The 22,296-nt window shown below is 42.0% G+C and overlaps 2 protein-coding genes across 2 annotated transcripts in view; one reads left to right on the forward strand and one right to left on the reverse strand.

Moving 5' to 3' along the window:
* LOC138945347 (uncharacterized) overlaps positions 1–22,296 on the forward strand; it is a 546,160-nt gene that overhangs the window by 436,420 nt on the left and 87,444 nt on the right. The gene's annotated exons all lie outside the window — the stretch shown is intronic.
* LOC138945345 (uncharacterized) overlaps positions 1–22,296 on the reverse strand; it is a 164,066-nt gene that overhangs the window by 88,261 nt on the left and 53,509 nt on the right. Inside the window, exons 21-22 of the mRNA XM_070316772.1 lie at positions 20,586–20,639; positions 18,361–18,462 (exon numbers count right to left, since the gene is read on the reverse strand). Coding sequence (XP_070172873.1) covers positions 18,361–18,462; positions 20,586–20,639 — 156 coding nt within the window. The remainder of the gene's footprint in view (positions 1–18,360; positions 18,463–20,585; positions 20,640–22,296) is intronic.

Here is a 22,296-nt window from a genome sequence, read left to right on the forward strand (position 1 = left end):
CAGAGAGAGGCAGAGACAGAGAGAGAGAGAGTGAGAGAGAGAGAGAGAAAAAGAGAGAGAGTGAGAGAGAGAGAGAGAGAGAGAGAGAGAGAGGGGGAGAGAGAGAGGCAGGCACAGACAGACAGACGGACGCATCAGCAGGAAACAGAATAAGATAAGGAGAAGGAAGCAAGACAAAAACTGTACGTCTAAAAAATAACTTTCTTGTCGCTTTCTGTTTTACAAAAAACTTAGTCACAAGACGAGTCAGGTTATTGTTTGCGAGAAACCTAAAAGCCCAATAAAACATTGTCAACGTCAAAAAATCCAATGGCATAACATACCCGGGATATTGTATCTTGTCAACAAAAACCGACCCTAGCCTCTGATCCGAACAGCTCCTTCGTAAGACATTTTCAGCACTTCTCATAAATCTTCGCCTTATAAGATTGTGTGTACTTAAGGCTCAAGATGTGACAGTTGTGTGATGCATTGCTTCAATAACCGTGCCTTTCGCACTGAAATACGCGCCTGCTTTGTCCGTTAGGCGCCAGAAAATAACCGTTGTTCTGCACAAACACACATGGACGAACGCACGCACGCACACTTGCGCTGCACGCATACAACGTTCGCAATCAAGAGTGTTCTTCGTGTGTTTAAAATCCAATCTCCGACTTTCGATATTCTTTTTTGTCTGTCAGTAGAGCGCTTTGTCTCCGTCTTTTTGTGGTAATCTGTGTTTTTCCCCAAGTTATAGTCTTGCCATTTTAAGTAGTACACTTCGTTATCGGTATTAAGATAGCCCTTCCTCTTTTAAAAGTGTACTTTGTCTTCAGTATTATTCTTCGTCTTCGAGCAGATTTCTTCTTTTCATGATTATTCTTTGAAATCTCAGTGGAGTTATTCGTCACTCAGGAATGTTGTTTTTGCTTTAGAATTCCTCTTCGTTTGCCAGTACAGGTATTTGTTGACTCTCTAGCCTAATTACGGAACAGTTCTTCGTCTTTTCACGGAGTTTTTCATCTCTCAGCTGGGTTTTTTCCCGTATTTTTGTCCGCTTGTCAGCAGAGAATACCCCCCCCCCCCCCCCTCTATGTCATTTAAGACCTCTAACAAATCTGACAGAATCAGGGGGTTGAAATCAGGCAGCCTTTACCGGAGGAACATGTACACAGGTTGAGAACGAAACATTTGAGAAAGCAAGGCTTGATAATGAGGGAAGTCTGAAATCAGGCGGGGGTGTCACTGTACTAGACTTCTGGGGCTCGTTTTATGAGCCAGCAACACAGTCGGTCAACTGCAGTTGAACGAGTGAAATACAGTAATCTGACGAAATCGAGTTTCATGAAAAAGATTTCAGTCGGCCGACTGTGCCCCTTCGCACGGGGGAGTTGCCGGATTACGGTGCTGCCCTCCCCCAGCACCGCGTTCGGACAATCGTAGTCGTGTGACGAAGCGGTGGTCCGACTGTCAGTGTGACCACCACGAGTCTATGAAACCGGCCCCATGTCTGAGGGTGTAAGAGATTTGAAATAAAGAAGATCCGTAGTTATCCTTATTAATCTCCTTCCAGATTCTTTATATGTGCACACACACACACACAGTCAATCATCTGACTCCCGCTCAGAAGTTTAGGAAAGCAGAGAGACTAGAAGAATTTGTAGTCTTTCACCAACTCATTCTTTCCAAACAATAGCCAATGGTTTAGTTAGAACATACAAATTGGTTTCTTTCTGACATAGCAATTATCAACTCATTCCTCAAATTCTCAAATACTTTCTTGCTTACAATAATCAATTCATGACCTTTTGAAACTCATTCATTCATTGTCCACGACCTTGTGAAACTCACTCATTCATTGTCAACGTCAGAACATATTTACAAGGACAAGAAAGCAAATAAACAAAACATAACTTTTACGTTATGTAGAGGTGACGATGTAGCTAGCCTTCAACCTTACGGCCTCCATCGCACCCTCGCCACACTGGCACCACCCCGCACAAGTCAGACTGGGGCGGCCTGTTACAAAATATAATACCCTACTGTAACAAACTAACAATATTCAAAACCACCAACCGAGCACAAGAAAATTATACAATTCCGAAATTATTCAAGTACACAAGTCATGTCCGCGCATACAAAAGAAATGTTCAAGTTCACACAAAACTAGCAAAGTACCTCATCTTCCAATATGGCGGCACCCATACAAAAGTCCAAGTCATCCCGGCAATGTTTCCCGGTTCCAAGGTTGACATCAAGATCAAATGTTTTCTTGCAAAGTTGACATCAAAAGCAAGAGCAGGTTTCTCATCCGAGAGCCCAGGTCGAATGACTTTCAATTGTCAGGCAGTTTACAATCACAACTCACAAAATCAGGCGGTTGCGATTATAACGTGAACAACTCGCACAGTTGTAAATTCACGTGCCGCGAACCCAGTTTGACCGTCCGTAGCTAACCATGGAATTTTACTGAACTGTTAAAAGTTTCCACTCTCAAAGTTAAACCACTCCTGACAACCTCTTTGTATTACAAAAAGCACTAGTTATATCCCTTCAACTATAAACACCATAACCGCGATTCATTACATCACCCCTTTCCCCGATTAAAAAAAAAATGTGAACCCAAAATGAACATTTTTTTTTTTCAAAAACTGTACAAGTATAAGTATTCCAGTAACAAGAAAAATTTTGTAAATACATATAAAAAATACATAAATAGATTAATAAATAATCAAAGCATAAGGAAAACATTTATTAAATACTCTGTCCGTTCCCAAAGAGTGCAATCAGTTTACAACCAAAAGACAGTGCCATCCACCAAAAAAGTGACGAAAGCCACGAGGCTGTCCTTAAACATGAGCAACAATGGCAAGCATAATAAACCACATTTACGCCGCCGTGTAGATAATCACCCACTGTGTTAATCCACAATAGTTATACTCATGGACATTCAGCAATTTTCGCCTATTACTGAATGCAATAACATTGACGTTCTTGGTACCAAAGATCGCCAATAAAGTTTGAGTAGCCCCCGCTAAACTCAATACAGTAAACCTCGACTACAACACAAAATGGTACTAGCATCAAAAATATCCAAATAAATTTTTCCAGCCAGATTAAATAAATAATCACAATGTGAAAAAAAAAAAAAAAAATTAAATTAGTTCTTAATACATACACAGCATATCAACACTCACAGCACAAAAAGTATTGTCCTTGTTGATTGCAGAAAGTTTTTTCACTGTCCTTTCAACCATCATGTTCCATTCACTTCGTCAAGCGTGACAACACATCAGCTTCAAAATTCCTGACTCCAGGAATTGGCACTACTGTGAATGAATACTCTTGGAGAGACAGAGCCCATCGCAACAGTCGGCCGTTGGCAGTTTTGGACTGTCGTAAGTACGTCAACGGTCTGTGATCAGTCTCAACAAAGAAATGTGAGCCAAACAAGTAGCGATGGAATTTGTCAACTGCCCACACCAACGCTAGGCACTCTCTCTCCACAGTAGAGTATCTGGTTTCTCTTTCCAGCAGTTTTCTGCTGGCATACAGAACTGGATGAAGGACGTCGTCATCATCAGGCTGCATCAGGGCTGCTCCAATCCCCGTGGAGGATGCATCCGACCGCACTGTGAACGGCCTGGAAAAGTCTGGCAATCTCACCAGTGGTTCAGACGACAAAATTTCTTTGACCCTGTCAAAAGCCATCTGACACTCTTTTGACCAACGAACTTTGTTTGGTTGGTTCTTCTTTGTGAGTTCTACCAGGGGGGACACAATAGACGCGAAGCTTGGGACATAGCGCCTATAGAAACTGATGAGCCCTACCAATGACCGGACTTGTTTCTTTGTGGTTGGGACAGAGACATTCAAGATTTTGGACACTTTAGAGGGAACTGGACGCATGCTACCCTCCCCAACTATGTGACCCAAAAACTCAATAGAGTCAAACCCTGCCTCTACTTTCGACGGTCTCACAGTCAACCCATGTTTTCCCAGTTCTGTCAACAGTCCGTCAAGTGCCTCTAGATGCTCACACCAGTCTTCTGTGGCTACAAGTACGTCATCAAAGAAATGAACAGATTTGAACCTATCCAAATCCAACATCTTCATCATCCTCGCGAAAGTACTTGGTGCTGTACTCATTCCGAACGGCATCTTCTTGAACTGATATAGACCTTGAGGGGTACGAAAAGCCGTTTTTGCTCGATCAGACTCTGCCATCGGAATTTGCCAATAGCCCTTAGCCAGATCAATCTTCGTGAAATGCTGCCTGCCCTGCAATGAAGCAAACAGAACTTCCGGATCCGGTATTGGCTCAGCGTCAAACTCCGTAATCTTATTGAGGTGTCTGAAATCGATGCAAAAACGAGTACTTCCGTCCTTCTTCTTGACTAGAACAATAGGAGACGAGAACGGAGAAATAGACGGCTCTATTACGTCTAGATCTAACATCTTTTTCACTTCTTCTTCAACCACTTTCTGAGACTCAAATGGTAACGGATACTGTTTCACATTGACCACAGCACCTTCAGGAATCCTCACCACATGCTGCACTAGGTCACAAGTACCAGGCAAATCCGTCATTTTGTCCTGATGCTTCTGAAACACCGCCTGCACTTTTTGTTTTGCCTGCATAGACAAGTCTGGACTATAGACCACATCATCTACATTCTCAGTCTGAACTGTGGGAACCGACTGTAGTTTGACTTTCTGAATGTCTACCTCCTCTACTGCACTGGACCCACTGATCACTCCCAATGTGGCAACAACTGGGTTCTGACCATTAAACGACACCACACAACCAGACGACTCTTCTGATTTTCCTTGGCCAACTTTCTCGAACAGATCATGCAACGTTTTGTCATCCTTTTGCATTTTGGACAGTTTCTCAGCATTGATATCAAGTTGGGGAACTTTAGCGGTCAACAGCGGTCTAAAAGGACGTTCTTCTCTAGCTTTTTGACCTCTTGTCTGGACTGCGCTAGTAACCTCGACACATCCAAATGTACATCCCTGTATTCTACCCAAAATGACGTCACATACTGGATTGTCGATCACACATGCCTCAACACTTCCAGAAAAGTATGGTGTATCCAGACTCACAATCGCAATGGGTAACCGAACCAAATCCCCACTGAACTGTCTACACACCTGTACCTTCCCAGTAAACTGATCATCTCTCACTAGGGACTTCCTGACCCCAACCGTGGAACACCCACTATCCAACATGACCGTGACCTCACTACCATTTAAGGTACCTTCACATGTCTGAATAGACTCGGGAAGTTCATCACTACCTGAAAATCCTACTGACGCCACAGACTGCTCGTCTTCACTACAGCTGGACTCTTCAACAGTGACAACGGATACTGAAGCAGTATGCATTTTTTTGGGACAATCTGCCAACTTGTGCGAAGTATCTTGACACCACCAACACTTCCTCTGATAGTTCTGACCACCCCTACCTCTACCAGCTTGACTAGCACCTCTGCCACCCTTATTATCAGGAGAGCTTTGTTCTGTCGGTGGGTTTGTGTCAGCCTGACTATTCTTCTTAGAAAACCTGTGACCACCTCGACCACCTGAATGACCTCCTCTCCCACTTGGAAGACCGACATTAGCCAACAGAGGATCACTAGAACCTTTTGCTGCTAGGTTTTGACTAGGATGTGCTTCCCTGTATCTTTCAGCTGCGTCTATCATGGTTTGAGCGGTAGTATGCTTGTCTTCTTTCAGAAAAGTAACCAGAGACGACGCACAACTAGACAGAATCTGCTCTCTGAGCACCAAGTCACAGAGCAAAGCGAAATCTGTGCCAACTCCAGCCATATCTGTCCATCTAGTAAAAAATCTTCTCATGCGGGAGAAAAAGACATGCATGGTTTCACCAGATTCAGGTTTGCATGAGCGAAACTGCGTTCTGAAACCTTCTTCAGTACATTTGAATCTCTTCAACAAATGCGCTGACAGTTTGGCATAGTCATTAGTATCTTCTACTGGTAACTCTTGAAAATAATTCAGAGCACGACCCCTGAGTAGAGTAGGCAAAATCAAAGCCTTCTCATCATTTGACCACTTCAAGCTAGCTGCGTGCTTATCGAAGCGATACAGATAACTCTCAATGTCATCTGATTTATCATCAAAATAGGGAATCTTGGGACGATTGGCCAATTTATTCTTACTTGCTTTTTCAACCAACTCGTCTGCTCGCAACTTTGCCTCCCTGTTCGCCTTTTCTTCTTCAATATCGAGACGACGATTTTCAATTTTAGCTTGTTCAGCTAACTCTCTCTCTTTAAGCTCACGTGCAGCAGCGAGTTCTTTTTCTTGACGAAGATTTTCAATCTTAGCTTGTTCAGCTAACTCTCTCTCTTTAAGCTCACGTGCAGCAGCGAGTTCTTTTTCTTGTAGAGCAATATCATTTTCTCTTTTTCTTCTTGCTGCTCTTTCCTCACGCAAATTATCCTCCACATACTTGTTCAGTGATGCACCATCTTTTCCTAAGGCTTCACCCTCCACCTTAAACTGCGCTATCAAAGCTTGAACCTCTTCTTGAGATGCCATCGTGAACAAACCGCTATCACTTAAGCAAACTATGACTATCCACTACATAGAATGCTAGAGGGCAACACCAAGACTTAGCTTTGACTAACGTGAACACAATAGTCCACTAAACTTTAGAATTTACCTGACTTCCTCAAGTGCAGTACTAAAGTGACACAGTCTAGGAAACCGATCAACCGAACTACAAGGGGAAACAATCAATACATTTGAAACTAGGCTCCGCTCAAAAACTTGGCCTAGAAACTAGACATACCCCCATTCCCAAACACTTATGAATCAAGGCATTGCTGACCCACAACTATTTACAAACTGTGTACACGTAAAAGGGAAAAATGATGTGTCATGTATTATTCACTTGTAGGTAAAACTAACCTACAGGGCGCTTCATGTAAAGTAGGGGGAAAAAAATAACCTACTCACAAGCAAGAACCAACACTCAGAGAGACAAATTACCCTCAAAAATATATAGAATGTTAACTTGAGTGTCAGATAAGCAAATGACTCACTCCTGTCCAAAATATGTCGTTCAGTCAGGCACAGGATGCATCCGTCCACAGACCAAGGAGCTCCCTTCACAGACAGATGACAAGGATGTCCATCCTCCAGACTGCATGCATCAGCATCTGCGCAAAACCAAACAACACTTCAGCACTACAAGTCAATAATATAAAATAAGCCTAACTGCACTCAAGGGAACGCACCAAAAAGAAAAAGAAAATTAATCTTCAAAAATTTTCCAATTAATACAACCGCAAGCTCGCCAATGTAAGAGATTTGAAATAAAGAAGATCCGTAGTTATCCTTATTAATCTCCTTCCAGATTCTTTATATGTGCACACATACACACACAGTCAATCATCTGACTCCCGCTCAGAAGTTTAGGAAAGCAGAGAGACTAGAAGAATTTGTAGTCTTTCACCAACTCATTCTTTCCAAACAATAGCCAATGGTTTAATTAGAACATACAAATTGGTTTCTTTCTGACATAGCAATTATCAACTCATTCCTCAAATTCTCAAATACTTTCTTGCTTACAATAATCAATTCATGACCTTTTGAAACTCATTCATTCATTGTCCACGACCTTGTGAAACTCACTCATTCATTGTCAACGTCAGAACATATTTACAAGGACAAGAAAGCAAATAAACAAAACATAACTTTTACGTTATGTAGAGGTGACGATGTAGCTAGCCTTCAACCTTACGGCCTCCATCGCACCCTCGCCACACTGGCACCACCCCGCACAAGTCAGACTGGGGCGGCCTGTTACAAAATATAATACCCTACTGTAACAAACTAACAATATTCAAAACCACCAACCGAGCACAAGAAAATTATACAATTCCGAAATTATTCAAGTACACAAGTCATGTCCGCGCATACAAAAGAAATGTTCAAGTTCACACAAAACTAGCAAAGTACCTCATCTTCCAATATGGCGGCACCCATACAAAAGTCCAAGTCATCCCGGCAATGTTTCCCGGTTCCAAGGTTGACATCAAGATCAAATGTTTTCTTGCAAAGTTGACATCAAAAGCAAGAGCAGGTTTCTCATCCGAGAGCCCAGGTCGAATGACTTTCAATTGTCAGGCAGTTTACAATCACAACTCACAAAATCAGGCGGTTGCGATTATAACGTGAACAACTCGCACAGTTGTAAATTCACGTGCCGCGAACCCAGTTTGACCGTCCGTAGCTAACCATGGAATTTTACTGAACTGTTAAAAGTTTCCACTCTCAAAGTTAAACCACTCCTGACAACCTCTTTGTATTACAAAAAGCACTAGTTATATCCCTTCAACTATAAACACCATAACCGCGATTCATTACAGAGGGGCACGAAGCGAAAGTGTGTGCCAGCCAGACGAGTGAGAACAAACCACGGGGTCTGATTAGTTGAAATCACAACAAATCTCATTGTCATCATTTTCACGAGTTTTCATTCACAAACACCTGGGAAATAAATCTCATGTTCCCCAAGCAATAAATCGAGGTGGTGAATGGGTTTGAGCTTTCAGGTGAAACGTGGATTGTCAAAGTAAAAGCCAATCAGGCTGATTGTTTGATGTGTGGAACCATCGCGGCTTTGGATTTGTGTTTCCGAGGACAACGATTGTAAGCATTCACTCTCAAAGACCCAATCAATGTTGATAATTACCGCGGCGACTCATGGTCAATTTGCAACTTATCTCTGTAATCGCAAAATCCACAACGAAAAGTCATAAACACTTAAAAAGAAAAGAAATATGCTCAACACTTACTGAACTCACACCTATGATCGCAGCTCTGAACATTTTCAGACTGTAAGAAAAGCGTCAACAAGCTACGTTTGACGTCACATACAAGGTTGACGTGTTATCTCGAGCTACTGTGACGATGCTTTGTGGCCCGGAGTTGGATTCTAAAAATTCGTCTCCCTAGCTGTGGGTTATTGTGCATTTTGTTGCACAACCAAAATGATGACAAAACCTATGTTTGGTGGCTTGTCGTCAGACCAGCATTTTGTTGTTGGTCCTCGGGGGGCATATCGCCTTTTGTCTCTGGTCTGTCAACAAGCCACCAAACATCTTATAATGTCAACCAATCCAACCCTGCGGCTGGCTCCCATCCGGTTGGTAACTTGCTCGTGCCTCTTGGCCCTGTGCACTGCATTGTGGAGGCCGTGGGTAGGCCTATTCTTCTCACGCAGAACTGAGAGTCCGTGCCTTTGTGATTGGGAACAAAAAACCGGCAAGAAATTGGCGCCTCCCGTCGTGACAATGCGGACAGCCAAGTAATCAATGGAAGACCTAAGGTGCACAGACAGTATCGATTACTGCTGGTGATCTATAGGAACGGTGCGTGGTTAGGCTTTTTTCCGTGTTGGCGTCTTGGGGGTTAGTCAGGGTAACCTTTGTTATGGGCAGAATATACCTGCGCAGTTTCAGCGGCACAGACAACGCACGGCCTATTATTTATGCCGCGATAGGGATTATGACGAGTACTTGGCCTGTTTTCCTTTCATACAACGTGTAGCGGGCTGGGATAAACTGCAGTGCGTCGTCGGTCCTGCTGAAGTTACATATGTGAGCGGAGCCCCTAACCAATGTACTTTACGGTTTCTTTTCATGTAGGATTAATTAGTTTTCCTGAAGCTGTCTCTACTGCTGCTACTTTGATTTGTTTTACTGACAGGGGATTAACTCAAGTAAGCCGACGATATTCTACTGCTATGCTAAGTAGCGTAGCAGTATCATATATTTGAATACGCTGTGTTTATGTACGGTTTTATTTGATGTAGAGTTGGTTTTCCTGACCACAATAGCCATTTCTTTGGTCAACTCTTCCGGAGCCTTTTCGAAGAGATCGAGATCGAGAGATTGATAGACAGACTCAGAGACAGGCAGACAGACAGACAGACAGACAGACACAAACAGACAGACAGACAGACACAAACAGACAGACTAAGAGACAGAGAGAAACAAACAAACACACAGCCAGACTAAGAGACAGAGAGAAACAAACACTCAGCCAGACTAAGAGACAGAGAGAAACAAACACTCAGCCAGACTAAGAGACAGAGAGAAACAAACAAACACTCAGCCTGACTAAGAGACAGAGAGAAACAAACACTCAGCCAGACTAAGAGACAGAGAGAAACAAACAAACACTCAGCCAGACTAAGAGACAGAGAGAAACAAACACTCAGCCAGACTAAGAGACAGAGAGAAACAAACAAACACTCAGCCAGACTAAGAGACAGAGAGAAACAAACAAACACTCAGCCAGACTAAGAGACAGAGAGAAACAAACACTCAGCCAGACTAAGAGACAGAGAGAAACAAACACTCAGCCAGACTAAGAGACAGAGAGAAACAAACAAACACACAGACTAAGAGACAGAGAGAAACAAACAAACACTCAGCCAGACTAAGAGACAGAGAGAAACAAACAAACAAACACACAGACTAAGAGACAGAGAGAAACAAACAAACACTCAGCCAGACTAAGAGACAGAGAGAAACAAACAAACACTCAGACAGACTAAGAGACAGAGAGAAACAAACACTCAGCCAGACTAAGAGACAGAAACAAACAAACACACAGACAGACTAAGAGACAGAGAGAAACAAACAAACACTCAGCCAGACTAAGAGACAGAGAGAAACAAACACTCAGCCAGACTAAGAGACAGAGAGAAACAAACACTCAGCCAGACTAAGAGACAGAGAGAAACAAACACACAGACTAAGAGACAGAGAGAAACAAACACACAGACTAAGAGACAGAGAGAAACAAACAAACACTCAGCCAGACTAAGAGACAGAGAGAAACAAACACTCAGCCAGACTAAGAGACAGAGAGAAACAAACAAACACTCAGCCAGACTAAGAGACAGAGAGAAACAAACAAACACTCAGCCAGACTAAGAGACAGAGAGAAACAAACAAACACACAGCCAGACTAAGAGACAGAGAGAAACAAACAAACACTCAGCCAGACTAAGAGACAGAGAGAAACAAACAAACACACAGCCAGACTCAGAGACAGAGAGAAACAAACACTCAGCCAGACTAAGAGACAGAGAGAAACAAACAAACAAACACACAGACTAAGAGACAGAGAGAAACAAACACTCAGCCAGACTAAGAGACAGAAACAAACAAACACACAGACAGACTAAGAGACAGAGAGAAACAAACAAACACACAGACAGACTAAGAGACAGAGAGAAACAAACACTCAGCCAGACTAAGAGACAGAAACAAACAAACACACAGACAGACTAAGAGACAGAGAGAAACAAACAAACACTCAGCCAGACTAAGAGACAGAGAGAAACAAACACTCAGCCAGACTAAGAGACAGAGAGAAACAAACAAACACTCAGCCAGACTAAGAGACAGAGAGAAACAACCACTCAGCCAGACTAAGAGACAGAGAGAAACAAACACACAGACAGACTAAGAGACAGAGAGAAACAAACAAACACTCAGCCAGACTAAGAGACAGAGAGAAACAAACACTCAGCCAGACTAAGAGACAGAGAGAAACAAACACTCAGCCAGACTAAGAGACAGAGAGAAACAAACAAACACTCAGCCTGACTAAGAGACAGAGAGAAACAGAACACACACTCAGCCAGACTAAGAGACAGAGAGAAACAAACAAACACTCAGCCAGACTAAGAGACAGAGAGAAACAAACACTCAGCCAGACTAAGAGACAGAGAGAAACAAACAAACACTCAGCCAGACTAAGAGACAGAGAGAAACAAACAAACACTCAGCCAGACTAAGAGACAGAGAGAAACAAACAAACACACAGCCAGACTAAGAGACAGAGAGAAACAAACAAACACTCAGCCAGACTAAGAGACAGAGAGAAACAAACAAACACACAGACAGACTAAGAGACAGAGAGAAACAAACACTCAGCCAGACTAAGAGACAGAGAGAAACAAACAAACAAACACACAGACTAAGAGACAGAGAGAAACAAACAAACACACAGCCAGACTAAGAGACAGAGAGAAACAAACAAACACTCAGCCAGACTAAGAGACAGAGAGAAACAAACAAACACACAGCCAGACTAAGAGACAGAGAGAAACAAACACTCAGCCAGACTAAGAGACAGAGAGAAACAAACAAACACTCAGCCAGACTAAGAGACAGAGAGAAACAAACAAACACTCAGCCAGACTAAGAGACAGAGAGAAACAAACACACAGCCAGACTAAGAGACAGAGAGAAACAAACAAACACACAGCCAGACTAAGAGACAGAGAGAAACAAACAAACACACAGACAGACTAAGTAACAGAGAGAAACAAACAAACACTCAGCCAGACTAAGAGACAGAGAGAAACAAACAAACACTCAGCCAGACTAAGAGACAGAGAGAAACAAACACACAGCCAGACTAAGAGACAGAGAGAAACAAACAAACACTCAGCCAGACTAAGAGACAGAAACAAACAAACACTCAGCCAGACTAAGAGACAGAGAGAAACAAACACACAGACAGACTAAGAGACAGAGAGAAACAAACAAACACTCAGCCAGACTAAGAGACAGAGAGAAACAAACACACAGACAGACTAAGAGACAGAGAGAAACAAACACACAGACAGACTAAGAGACAGAGAGAAACAAACACTCAGCCAGACTAAGAGACAGAGAGAAACAAACAAACACTCAGCCAGACTAAGAGACAGAGAGAAACAAACAAACAAACACACAGACTAAGAGACAGAGAGAAACAAACACTCAGACAGACTAAGAGACAGAGAGAAACAAACAAACACTCAGCCAGACTAAGAGACAGAGAGAAACAAACAAACAAACACACAGACTAAGAGACAGAGAGAAACAAACACTCAGCCAGACTAAGAGACAGAGAGAAACAAACAAACACTCAGCCAGACTAAGAGACAGAGAGAAACAAACAAACACTCAGCCAGACTAAGAGACAGAGAGAAACAAACACTCAGCCAGACTAAGAGACAGAGAGAAACAAACACACAGACAGACTAAGAGACAGAGAGAAACAAACAAACACTCAGCCAGACTAAGAGACAGAGAGAAACAAACACTCAGCCAGACTAAGAGACAGAGAGAAACAAACAAACACTCAGCCAGACTAAGAGACAGAGAGAAACAAACAAACACTCAGCCAGACTAAGAGACAGAGAGAAACAAACACACAGACTAAGAGACAGAGAGAAACAAACAAACACTCAGCCAGACTAAAAGACAGAAACAAACAAACACTCAGCCAGACTAAGAGACAGAGAGAAACAAACACACAGACTAAGAGACAGAGAGAAACAAACAAACAAACACACAGACTAAGAGACAGAGAGAAACAAACACACAGACTAAGAGACAGAGAGAAACAAACAAACACTCAGCCAGACTAAGAGACAGAGAGAAACAAACAAACACTCAGCCAGACTAAGAGACAGAGAGAAACAAACACTCAGCCAGACTAAGAGACAGAGAGAAACAAACAAACACTCAGCCAGACTAAGAGACAGAGAGAAACAAACACTCAGCCAGACTAAGAGACAGAGAGAAACAAACAAACACTCAGCCAGACTAAGAGACAGAGAGAAACAAACAAACACTCAGACTAAGAGACAGAGAGAAACAAACAAACACTCAGCCAGACTAAGAGACAGAGAGAAACAAACAAACACTCAGCCAGACTAAGAGACAGAGAGAAACAAACAAACACTCAGCCAGACTAAGAGACAGAAACAAACAAACACTCAGTCAGACTAAGAGACAGAGAGAAACAAACAAACACACAGACTAAGAGACAGAGAGAAACAAACAAACACTCAGCCAGACTAAGAGACAGAGAGAAACAAACAAACACTCAGCCAGACTAAGAGACAGAGAGAAACAAACAAACACTCAGCCAGACTAAGAGACAGAGAGAAACAAACAAACACTCAGCCAGACTAAGAGACAGAGAGAAACAAACAAACACTCAGCCAGACTAAGAGACAGAGAGAAACAAACACTCAGCCAGACTAAGAGACAGAGAGAAACAAACAAACAAACACACAGACTAAGAGACAGAGAGAAACAAACAAACACTCAGCCAGACTAAGAGACAGAGAGAAACAAACACTCAGCCAGACTAAGAGACAGAGAGAAACAAACACTCAGCCAGACTAAGAGACAGAGAGAAACAAACACTCAGCCAGACTAAGAGACAGAGAGAAACAAACAAACACACAGCCAGACTAAGAGACAGAGAGAAACAAACAAACACTCAGCCAGACTAAGAGACAGAGAGAAACAAACAAACACTCAGCCAGACTAAGAGACAGAGAGAAACAAATACTCAGCCAGACTAAGAGACAGAGAGAAACAAACACTCAGCCAGACTAAGAGACAGAGAGAAACAAACACACAGACAGACTAAGAGACAGAGAGAAACAAACAAACACTCAGCCAGACTAAGAGACAGAAACAAACAAACACTCAGTCAGACTAAGAGACAGAGAGAAACAAACAAACACTCAGCCAGACTAAGAGACAGACACAAACACTCAGCCAGACAGAGAGACAGAAATACAGAGACAGAGACAAAGACAACAAGCATTGACCTTAACGGAGGTCAAGATAGTCGTCTTGTGGCCGTGGTGACACGGGGGTGGGACATGGATACCGTCTCTGGGACTGCACAAACAGTTGACCCGTGACCTACCCGGGCCGTATTGTAATCCGCGACCTTAAGTCACGCAACACTGTTTCAAACCATACTGAGAGAGAGAGAGAGAGAGAGAGAGAGAGAGAGAGAGAGAGAGAGAGAGGGAGAGAGATAAAGAGAGATAAAGAGGGAGAGACAGACAGAGAGAGGGAGAGAGAGAAAGAGAGAGAGAGAGCGTGGTGACACGGGGGTGGGACATGAATACCGTTTCTGGGTCTGCACAAACAATTGACCCGTGTCCAACTCTGGCCGGATTCCAATCCGCGACCTTAAGTCACGCAAAACTGTTGCAAACCATACTGAGAGAGAGAGAGACAATGACAATGACAACGACAATGACAATTCTTTATTTTACGAGGGTAACAGAATAAGCATAGGTATACTTTTTTGCATCTGGCCCTCGCCCTGAAGAGGGACTAAATCTACTAATGTATAATAACTACTACTACATAAATACATAATTGGTGAAATAGTATAAGTTTATGTACATAAGCGCATTATATAGAAACATTGTAGTTTATAAATGTTTATGACTAGGTGCAAAGCAAAAATTAGCAGATCAAATTAAAGTCTGAATACTATGCAATAGTACATCAACTCTGCAAGACAATGGATATTGTGCAGAATATCATAATTTCGTGAACAAAAACGATAAATCAAAAGTGAGTGTCTGTGTCCGAAAGGACATAACAATCAAAAACATACTATTTTCATTAAATGGGATATAAATTATATTTGTTTCTGAAAGAATCTGTGCTGGTAGCTTCCCTTAGGGCATTCGGAAGAGCGTTCCAGAGACGGCCACCTGAATAAACTAGGCTAGACTTAAATAAGTCTATCCTAGGAAGAGGAGTGTTAAATTTCATAAGGTGGTGTGAGAGAGAGAGAGAGAGAGAAAGAGAGAGAGAGAGAGAGAGAGAGAGAGAGAGAGAGAGAGAGAGAGAGAGAGAGATTAGCAACAGAGAGAGGAAGATAAAAGAAATAAAAATAAAGTTTTGTTTCAGTCTGTTTTGTGTATGCGTATGCGTATGTGTGTGTGTGTGTGTGTGTGTGTGTGTGTGTGTGTGTGTGTGTGTGTGTGTGTGTGTGTGTGTGTGTGTGTGCAGACTTGTGCAACAAGAACACCAACACAAGGAAATCAGTGATGCAAATCAAACATTTAGTTAGCAAAAGATCCCTTGTACGAACCATGCATCACTTTATCAAAGTAGTGGTACTAATACAAATTTGCCTTACAAGAACAAGTTTTACAAAAAGGAATAATTATGCACATTTAACTATATATATTTTCTATTTATACAGCAGAATAAAAAGAACTCTCCACGATCACTTTGATCTCAATGTCAAGTCCATCTGAAACAAAAATCTCAACGCCGATTCCAAGGCAGGAACATACCTCGACCAATGACAGCACGAATATATAGCTCGAGCAGTGACACACGGTAATGAGCTTGTACCCAGATAATGGAATTCAACCCCCCAAAAAAGAAGAGACAGTGAGAGAGAGAGAGAGAAATGCTGCAGAATGAAAACAAAAGAGAGCGAGACATAGAGAGAGAGAGAGAGACAGAGAGAGAGAGAGAGAGAAATGCTGCAGAATGAAAACAAAAGAGAGCGAGACATAGAGAGAGAGAGAGAGACAGAGAGAGAGAGAGAGAGAGAGAGAGAGAGAGAACGCAGTGCAAAAAAAGAAAGAGAGTGAAAAAAAAAGAGCGAGACAGAGAGAGAGAGAGAGAGAGAGAGACAGAGACAGAGAGACAGAGAGAGACAGAGAGAGAGAGAGAGAGAGAGAGAGAGAGAGAGAGAGAGAGAGAACAGAGTGCAAAAAGACAGACAGAAAGACATACGGTAATCTGCTTGTGTCCAGACAGAGACAGAGACAGAGAGTCTCAGGCTGATCACAAACGAGCAATAGTCAGCTGCATGCTCGAATGAAAATAAACTAAAAAATTTTCTGGTCATGACGCGATTCGAACCGGCCATCTTCCCTTTTCCACGTGAGCGCTCTTACCGATTGAGCTATTGTGCAGTCTTCAAAATCGCGTCCTAATGACTGTGAAACCTTTAATTGAGCCGCCTTGTCGGGGTGTCAGTTAAGATATTTAAAACGCAGACATACGCGTTGACGTACAAATTCACCTTAAAGGCACAGTAAGCCTCCCGTAAACCATCACAGATACTGTCAGGCTTTTACGCACAGTACAAACACCCTTCCATTTGAACACTCACCGAACGGGAACATCCTAGGTGCCCTACGTAAAGAGCGAGCAATTTTCAAAGAATTAATTTTTCAGATTGTCTCCATCTCAATCGGACCCATCCTGAACTCAGGTCAAACATGAGTTACTTCCCTTCAACTGGCGATAGCCGAGGAGCGATGATGATAATAATATACTAATAATAACAACGGGTATTTATATAGTGCCTTATCCGAAGTTCAAAGCGCGTATGCCGTGTGAGATGGGATTTTTTACTCAATAATTATATCACGCATTCACATCGGCCAGTAGATCAACAGCCTATAGGCGCTGCATCCACCTTTCACGGTCTATTATTCCAAGTCACACGGGTATCAGAATGAATCGGACCGTGGTGCGTTTTGGCGCTAGACCTAACTTTTAAAATCTAAATAATAAATTGACAGCTTGTTACACAAACATTCTTAAATCATAAAAGAATTCTTTTTTCATCAAGACAAGATCAGTACAATTCGAAGTTTTGAAAGTTTGAAAAAAGAAAAGCCCGGAAGCAGGGTCACGCAAGGTCGTGGTTTTCGTAGCAGACGGCGGTTTATAGGCAGTCAAAAGCCATCGCTAGAGTTCTTATGAACCACATTCGTTTGTTTCGTGAAAAGTCAGAGGTACATAATAACGTGCTATTGCAGATAAGCTCACAGCGAGCCGCATTCAAATTACAAACTGACGACTACATTGTGAAAAAGGGAAACTGGATCACACGGGTTCACGATGGCTCAGGGGTAAGATAAACCACGCAAAAATAAATTCTTTGAAAATTGCTCGCTCTTTACGTAGGGCACCTAAGATGTTCCCGTTTGGTGAGCGTTCAAATGGAAGGGTGCTTGTACTGTGTGTAAAAGCCTGACAGTATCTGTGATGGTTTACGGGAGGCTTACTGTGCCTTTAAATTGAAAACGTCTTTGAAAACAACTGAAACGAATTAAAAATATATATTATCTGACTAGTGTACACATCCATGCTTTGTAAAAGCACCCATACTTCGTGAATAAAGGTCTCAAGTCTCACTAGCACATTTCTTCGACGTCAAATGTTACGTTGAGACGCGCATCCTCATTTTAAATCCTTAAAAAAAATTCCTGGCTGGGAGTGTAAAGGCGTGTAAAGCTAATATCTCAAGTTTGACTGACGTTAGGAACCTAAATTGAGCTCAATTGACCCCAGAGTACCAGAGATACAAGTCTAAACTGTCGTGGGACAACGGACAAACATCCAAACAGACACAGTGCAACCTAATAGCCGCTTTATACATAATGGCGGCTAAAAAAGAGCGACATAAAAAAAAGACACACCGGCGGAACACCCCCCCCACACACACACACACACCCTTTCCCGTCATACTGACCATAAATGCAACCGCCTTGGTCAAGTCTGCAAGCGCCTCTTCGAACGGGCCGGACAGTTTTCTGACCTCTCTCTTCCTGAACCGAGAGTGGAGAACCCGAGACTGAAACACACGGAACGAAAGGTAACACTGAACTCATCGAGAATGTGTGTGTGTGTGTGTGTGTGTGTGTGTGTGTAGTGTGTGTGTGGGTGTGTGTGTTTAGTGTAGTGTAGTGTAGTGTAGTGTGTGTGTGTAGTGTAGTGTAGTGAGTGTACTGTGTGTGTAGTGTAGTGTGTGTGTAGTGTAGTGTGTGTGTGGTGTGTGTGTGTGTGTAGTGTAGTTTGTGTGTGTGCGTGCGTGTGTGTGTAGTGTGTGTTTTTATGTAGAGTGTGTGCGTGTGTGTAGTGTAGTGTGGGTGCGTGGGTGCGTGTGTGTGTGTAGTGTGTGTTTTTATGTAAAGTGTTTGAGTGTGTGTGTAGTGTGTAGTATGTGTGTGTTTGTTTGTAGAGTGTGTGTGTGTGTGTGTGTGTGTGTGTCTGTGTCTGCGTGTGTCTGTGTGTGAATCGGCTAAACAAACGATTCATAACGAATAAACAAAACAAGTCGCGTAAGGCGAAATTACTACATTTAGTCAAGCTGTGGAACTCACAGAATGAAACTGACCGCACTGCATTTTTTCACAATGACCGTAGTCCGCCGCTCGTGCAAAAGGCAGTGAAATTAACGAGCCTGTTTAGCGCGGTAGTGGTTGCGCTGTGCTGCATAGCACGCTTTTCTGTACTTTTCTTCGTTTTAACTTTCTGAGCGTGTTTTTAATCCAAACATATCATATCTATATGTTCTTGGAATCAGGAACCGACAAGGAATAAGATTAAATTGTTTTTAAAACGATTTTGGAAATTTAATTTTAATCATAATTTTTTTATTTTTACTTTTCAGAGTTTGTTTTTACTCCGAATATAACATATTTATATGTTTTTGGAATCAGAAAATGATGAAGAATAAGATGAACGTAATTTTTGATCATTTTATAAACAACAAGAAGAGCAAACGCTCGATCGAGTCACTTTCGCAGTTCTGAATATTATATGAGGCATCAGATGGACAGGAAGAAATTGCTATTCACAACACAATGAGTCACGTTCACATAAAATTTGAGCCCGGTCACTTTTATAGTTTCCGAGAAAAGCCCAACGTTAAGTTGTGTGTTGCCGAACAGAAAAGGCTAGTTATCTCCCTTGTTTTTCTGATAACGTTCGTAAAAGGCTACAGATGTAAATACTTTGATGTAAAGAATAATCCTACAAAGTTTCAATCACATCCGATGAACTTTGTCAAAGATATAAAATGTCTAATTTTTCCTTTGACGCTGACCTGTGACCTTGAAAAAGGTCAAAGGTCAACGAAACCATCGTTAAAGTGTAGAGGTCATTGGAGGTCACGACTAAACAAAATATGAGCCCGATCGCTTTGATAGTTTCCGAGAAAAGTCCAACGTTAAGGTGGTGTCTACGGACGGCCGGCCGGCCGGACGGCCGGCCGGACAGACTAACACTGACCGATTACATAGAGTCACTTTTTCTCAAGTGACTCAATAATTGTAATTACAATTTTCAGATTTTTAATGACCAAATTCATTAATTAATTTGTAAGCCTCCATGCTGAAATGCAATACCAAAGTCCGGCCTTCGTCGAAGATTGCTTGGCCAAAATTTCAATCAATTTTATTGAAAAATGAGGGTGTGACAGTGCCGCCTCAATTTTTTACAAAAAGCCGGATATGACGTCATCAAAGACATTTATCCAAGAAATGGAAAACTCGTCTGGGGATATCATACCCAGGAACTCTCATGTAAAATCTTATAAAGATCGGTCCAGTAGTTTACTCTGAATCGCTCTACACACACACACACACACACACACACACACACACACACACACACACACACACACACACACACACACACACACACACACACACACACCACGACCCTCGTCTCGATTCCCCCTCTATGTTAAAACATTTAGTCAAAACTTGACTAAAATAATGTAAAAAGTAACTCAAGCAAGAAATCATCAAACTGCGGTTCAATAACACAAATATAAAATAGGGGAAATAATCGTTGATGCATTAGCCCCACCAAGGCCACAGGAACATTACTTAATCAAAGAATTCATCAACCAATCAATTAATTCATAAATCAATCAATCAATCAATCAATAAATACATCAATAAGACTTACGTGTAATGTCGTTGACTTGAGCACGTGTTTCATACTTTCATGCGCTATCGCCACCTACACACACACACACACACACGCACATACACGCACACGCACACACGCACACACACACACACACACACACACGCACACACACACGCACACACACACACACACACACACATATTGACGCCTGGAAATCATCTTAATCGATCAATGGGCATCAACCATTGCAACACAGTGAAAGTCCAACTCGTAGAGAGAGAGAGAGAGAGAGAGAGAGAGAGAGAGAGAGAGAGAGAGAGAGAGAGAGAGAGAGAGAGAGAGAGAGAGAGAGAGAGAGAGAGAGAGAGAGAGAGAGACTTAGACTTAGACTTAGAACATTTTATTCACATAAAGGGTAGACATTTTAGGCCATAGGCTTAATCTTACAATGTGCCCTTTACATTCACACAAACACATATTCACGCGTGCGCCCGACTAGAATCATAAAAACGTCAACATACAGTAATAATAAATGAGAAAAGTAGTAGAAAATACATGAATGGAACATCAATAAAGCAATTACAGAATGGAACATTAATTACGCAATCACACTTGCGCACTTACACGCAGACGCACAAGGAGGAACACATATAGTACTACATAATAATATACACACAACTAAGTGCCATTCAACAAGCACACAGTGAGCCTACCAAGACAGGTAGATTTAGCATTATGTAGGCATGCAGCAGTCAATATTTCAGAGTAATAAAATAATTATAATTAACAAAGCTAGCTACAATACTGGCAGCGTAACTTATGAAGACCTCAGTATGTGTTTCCTGAGGGAGGTTTTGAATGCGTTCAATGAACGGCACGTTTGTACATTCGAAGGAAGAGAGTTCCACAGTGAAGGTCCCACAAAAGCAAAGCTAGTTTTGTATAGATCTATGCGAGTCCTTGGTAATATATATATAGATTTGTTTGACACATAGCGCTCGGAAGCTTTAGTCAAGAATGCATTTAGGTATGGTGGGGCCAGCTCATTGAGCGCCTTGTACATTAAAATTAAGATGTTGTAATCAAGCTGCTGTTGAAGTGGAAGAATATTGGCTACCTTCAACTTTTCTGACGTGGACAGATAAGGATTGGTTACAATAAGCTTAGCACCTCTTCTGTGCAAGGAGTTTAGTTTTTTCATTATATTTTCACTGGCACCGCACCATACAGTGGAGGCATAATTAATATATGATAGACAGTGTGCCACGTAAAACATTTTCAGTCCCTCCTTGTCTACAAAGGGTTTTAGTTTAGATAAGAGATGGAGATTGCTAGACAGCTTTTTACAGATATTCTTAACGTGTATGTTCCACCTAAGCTCCTGGTCAACTTCAATTCCTAGTACTCTGTGTGATGAAACCTGTTCTATAGGATCTGAGTGCAGTTTTAAGTTGAGGAGAAGGGGCGCTCTCTGATGTTTCTGTCTAGATGTGACTACCATACTGCTGGATTTTTTGGGATGCAGGGTCATTTTGTTGTTACTACACCACTGTTCAACGTCGTTGATTCCCTGCTGAAGGTCAGCCTCCACTTGAACTATTTTTTTGGACGATGAGTGAAGAGAGCTATCATCAGCAAAAAGCTCACAATATACATTTTTATTCGTAATATGCAAAGGTAGGTCGTTTATGAAGATACTAGAGAGAGAGAGAGAGAGAGAGAGAGAGAGAGAGAGAGAGAGAGAGAG

This window comes from Littorina saxatilis, linkage group LG13 (genome assembly GCF_037325665.1).
Source record: "Littorina saxatilis isolate snail1 linkage group LG13, US_GU_Lsax_2.0, whole genome shotgun sequence".
NCBI lineage: Eukaryota > Metazoa > Mollusca > Gastropoda > Littorinimorpha > Littorinidae > Littorina > Littorina saxatilis.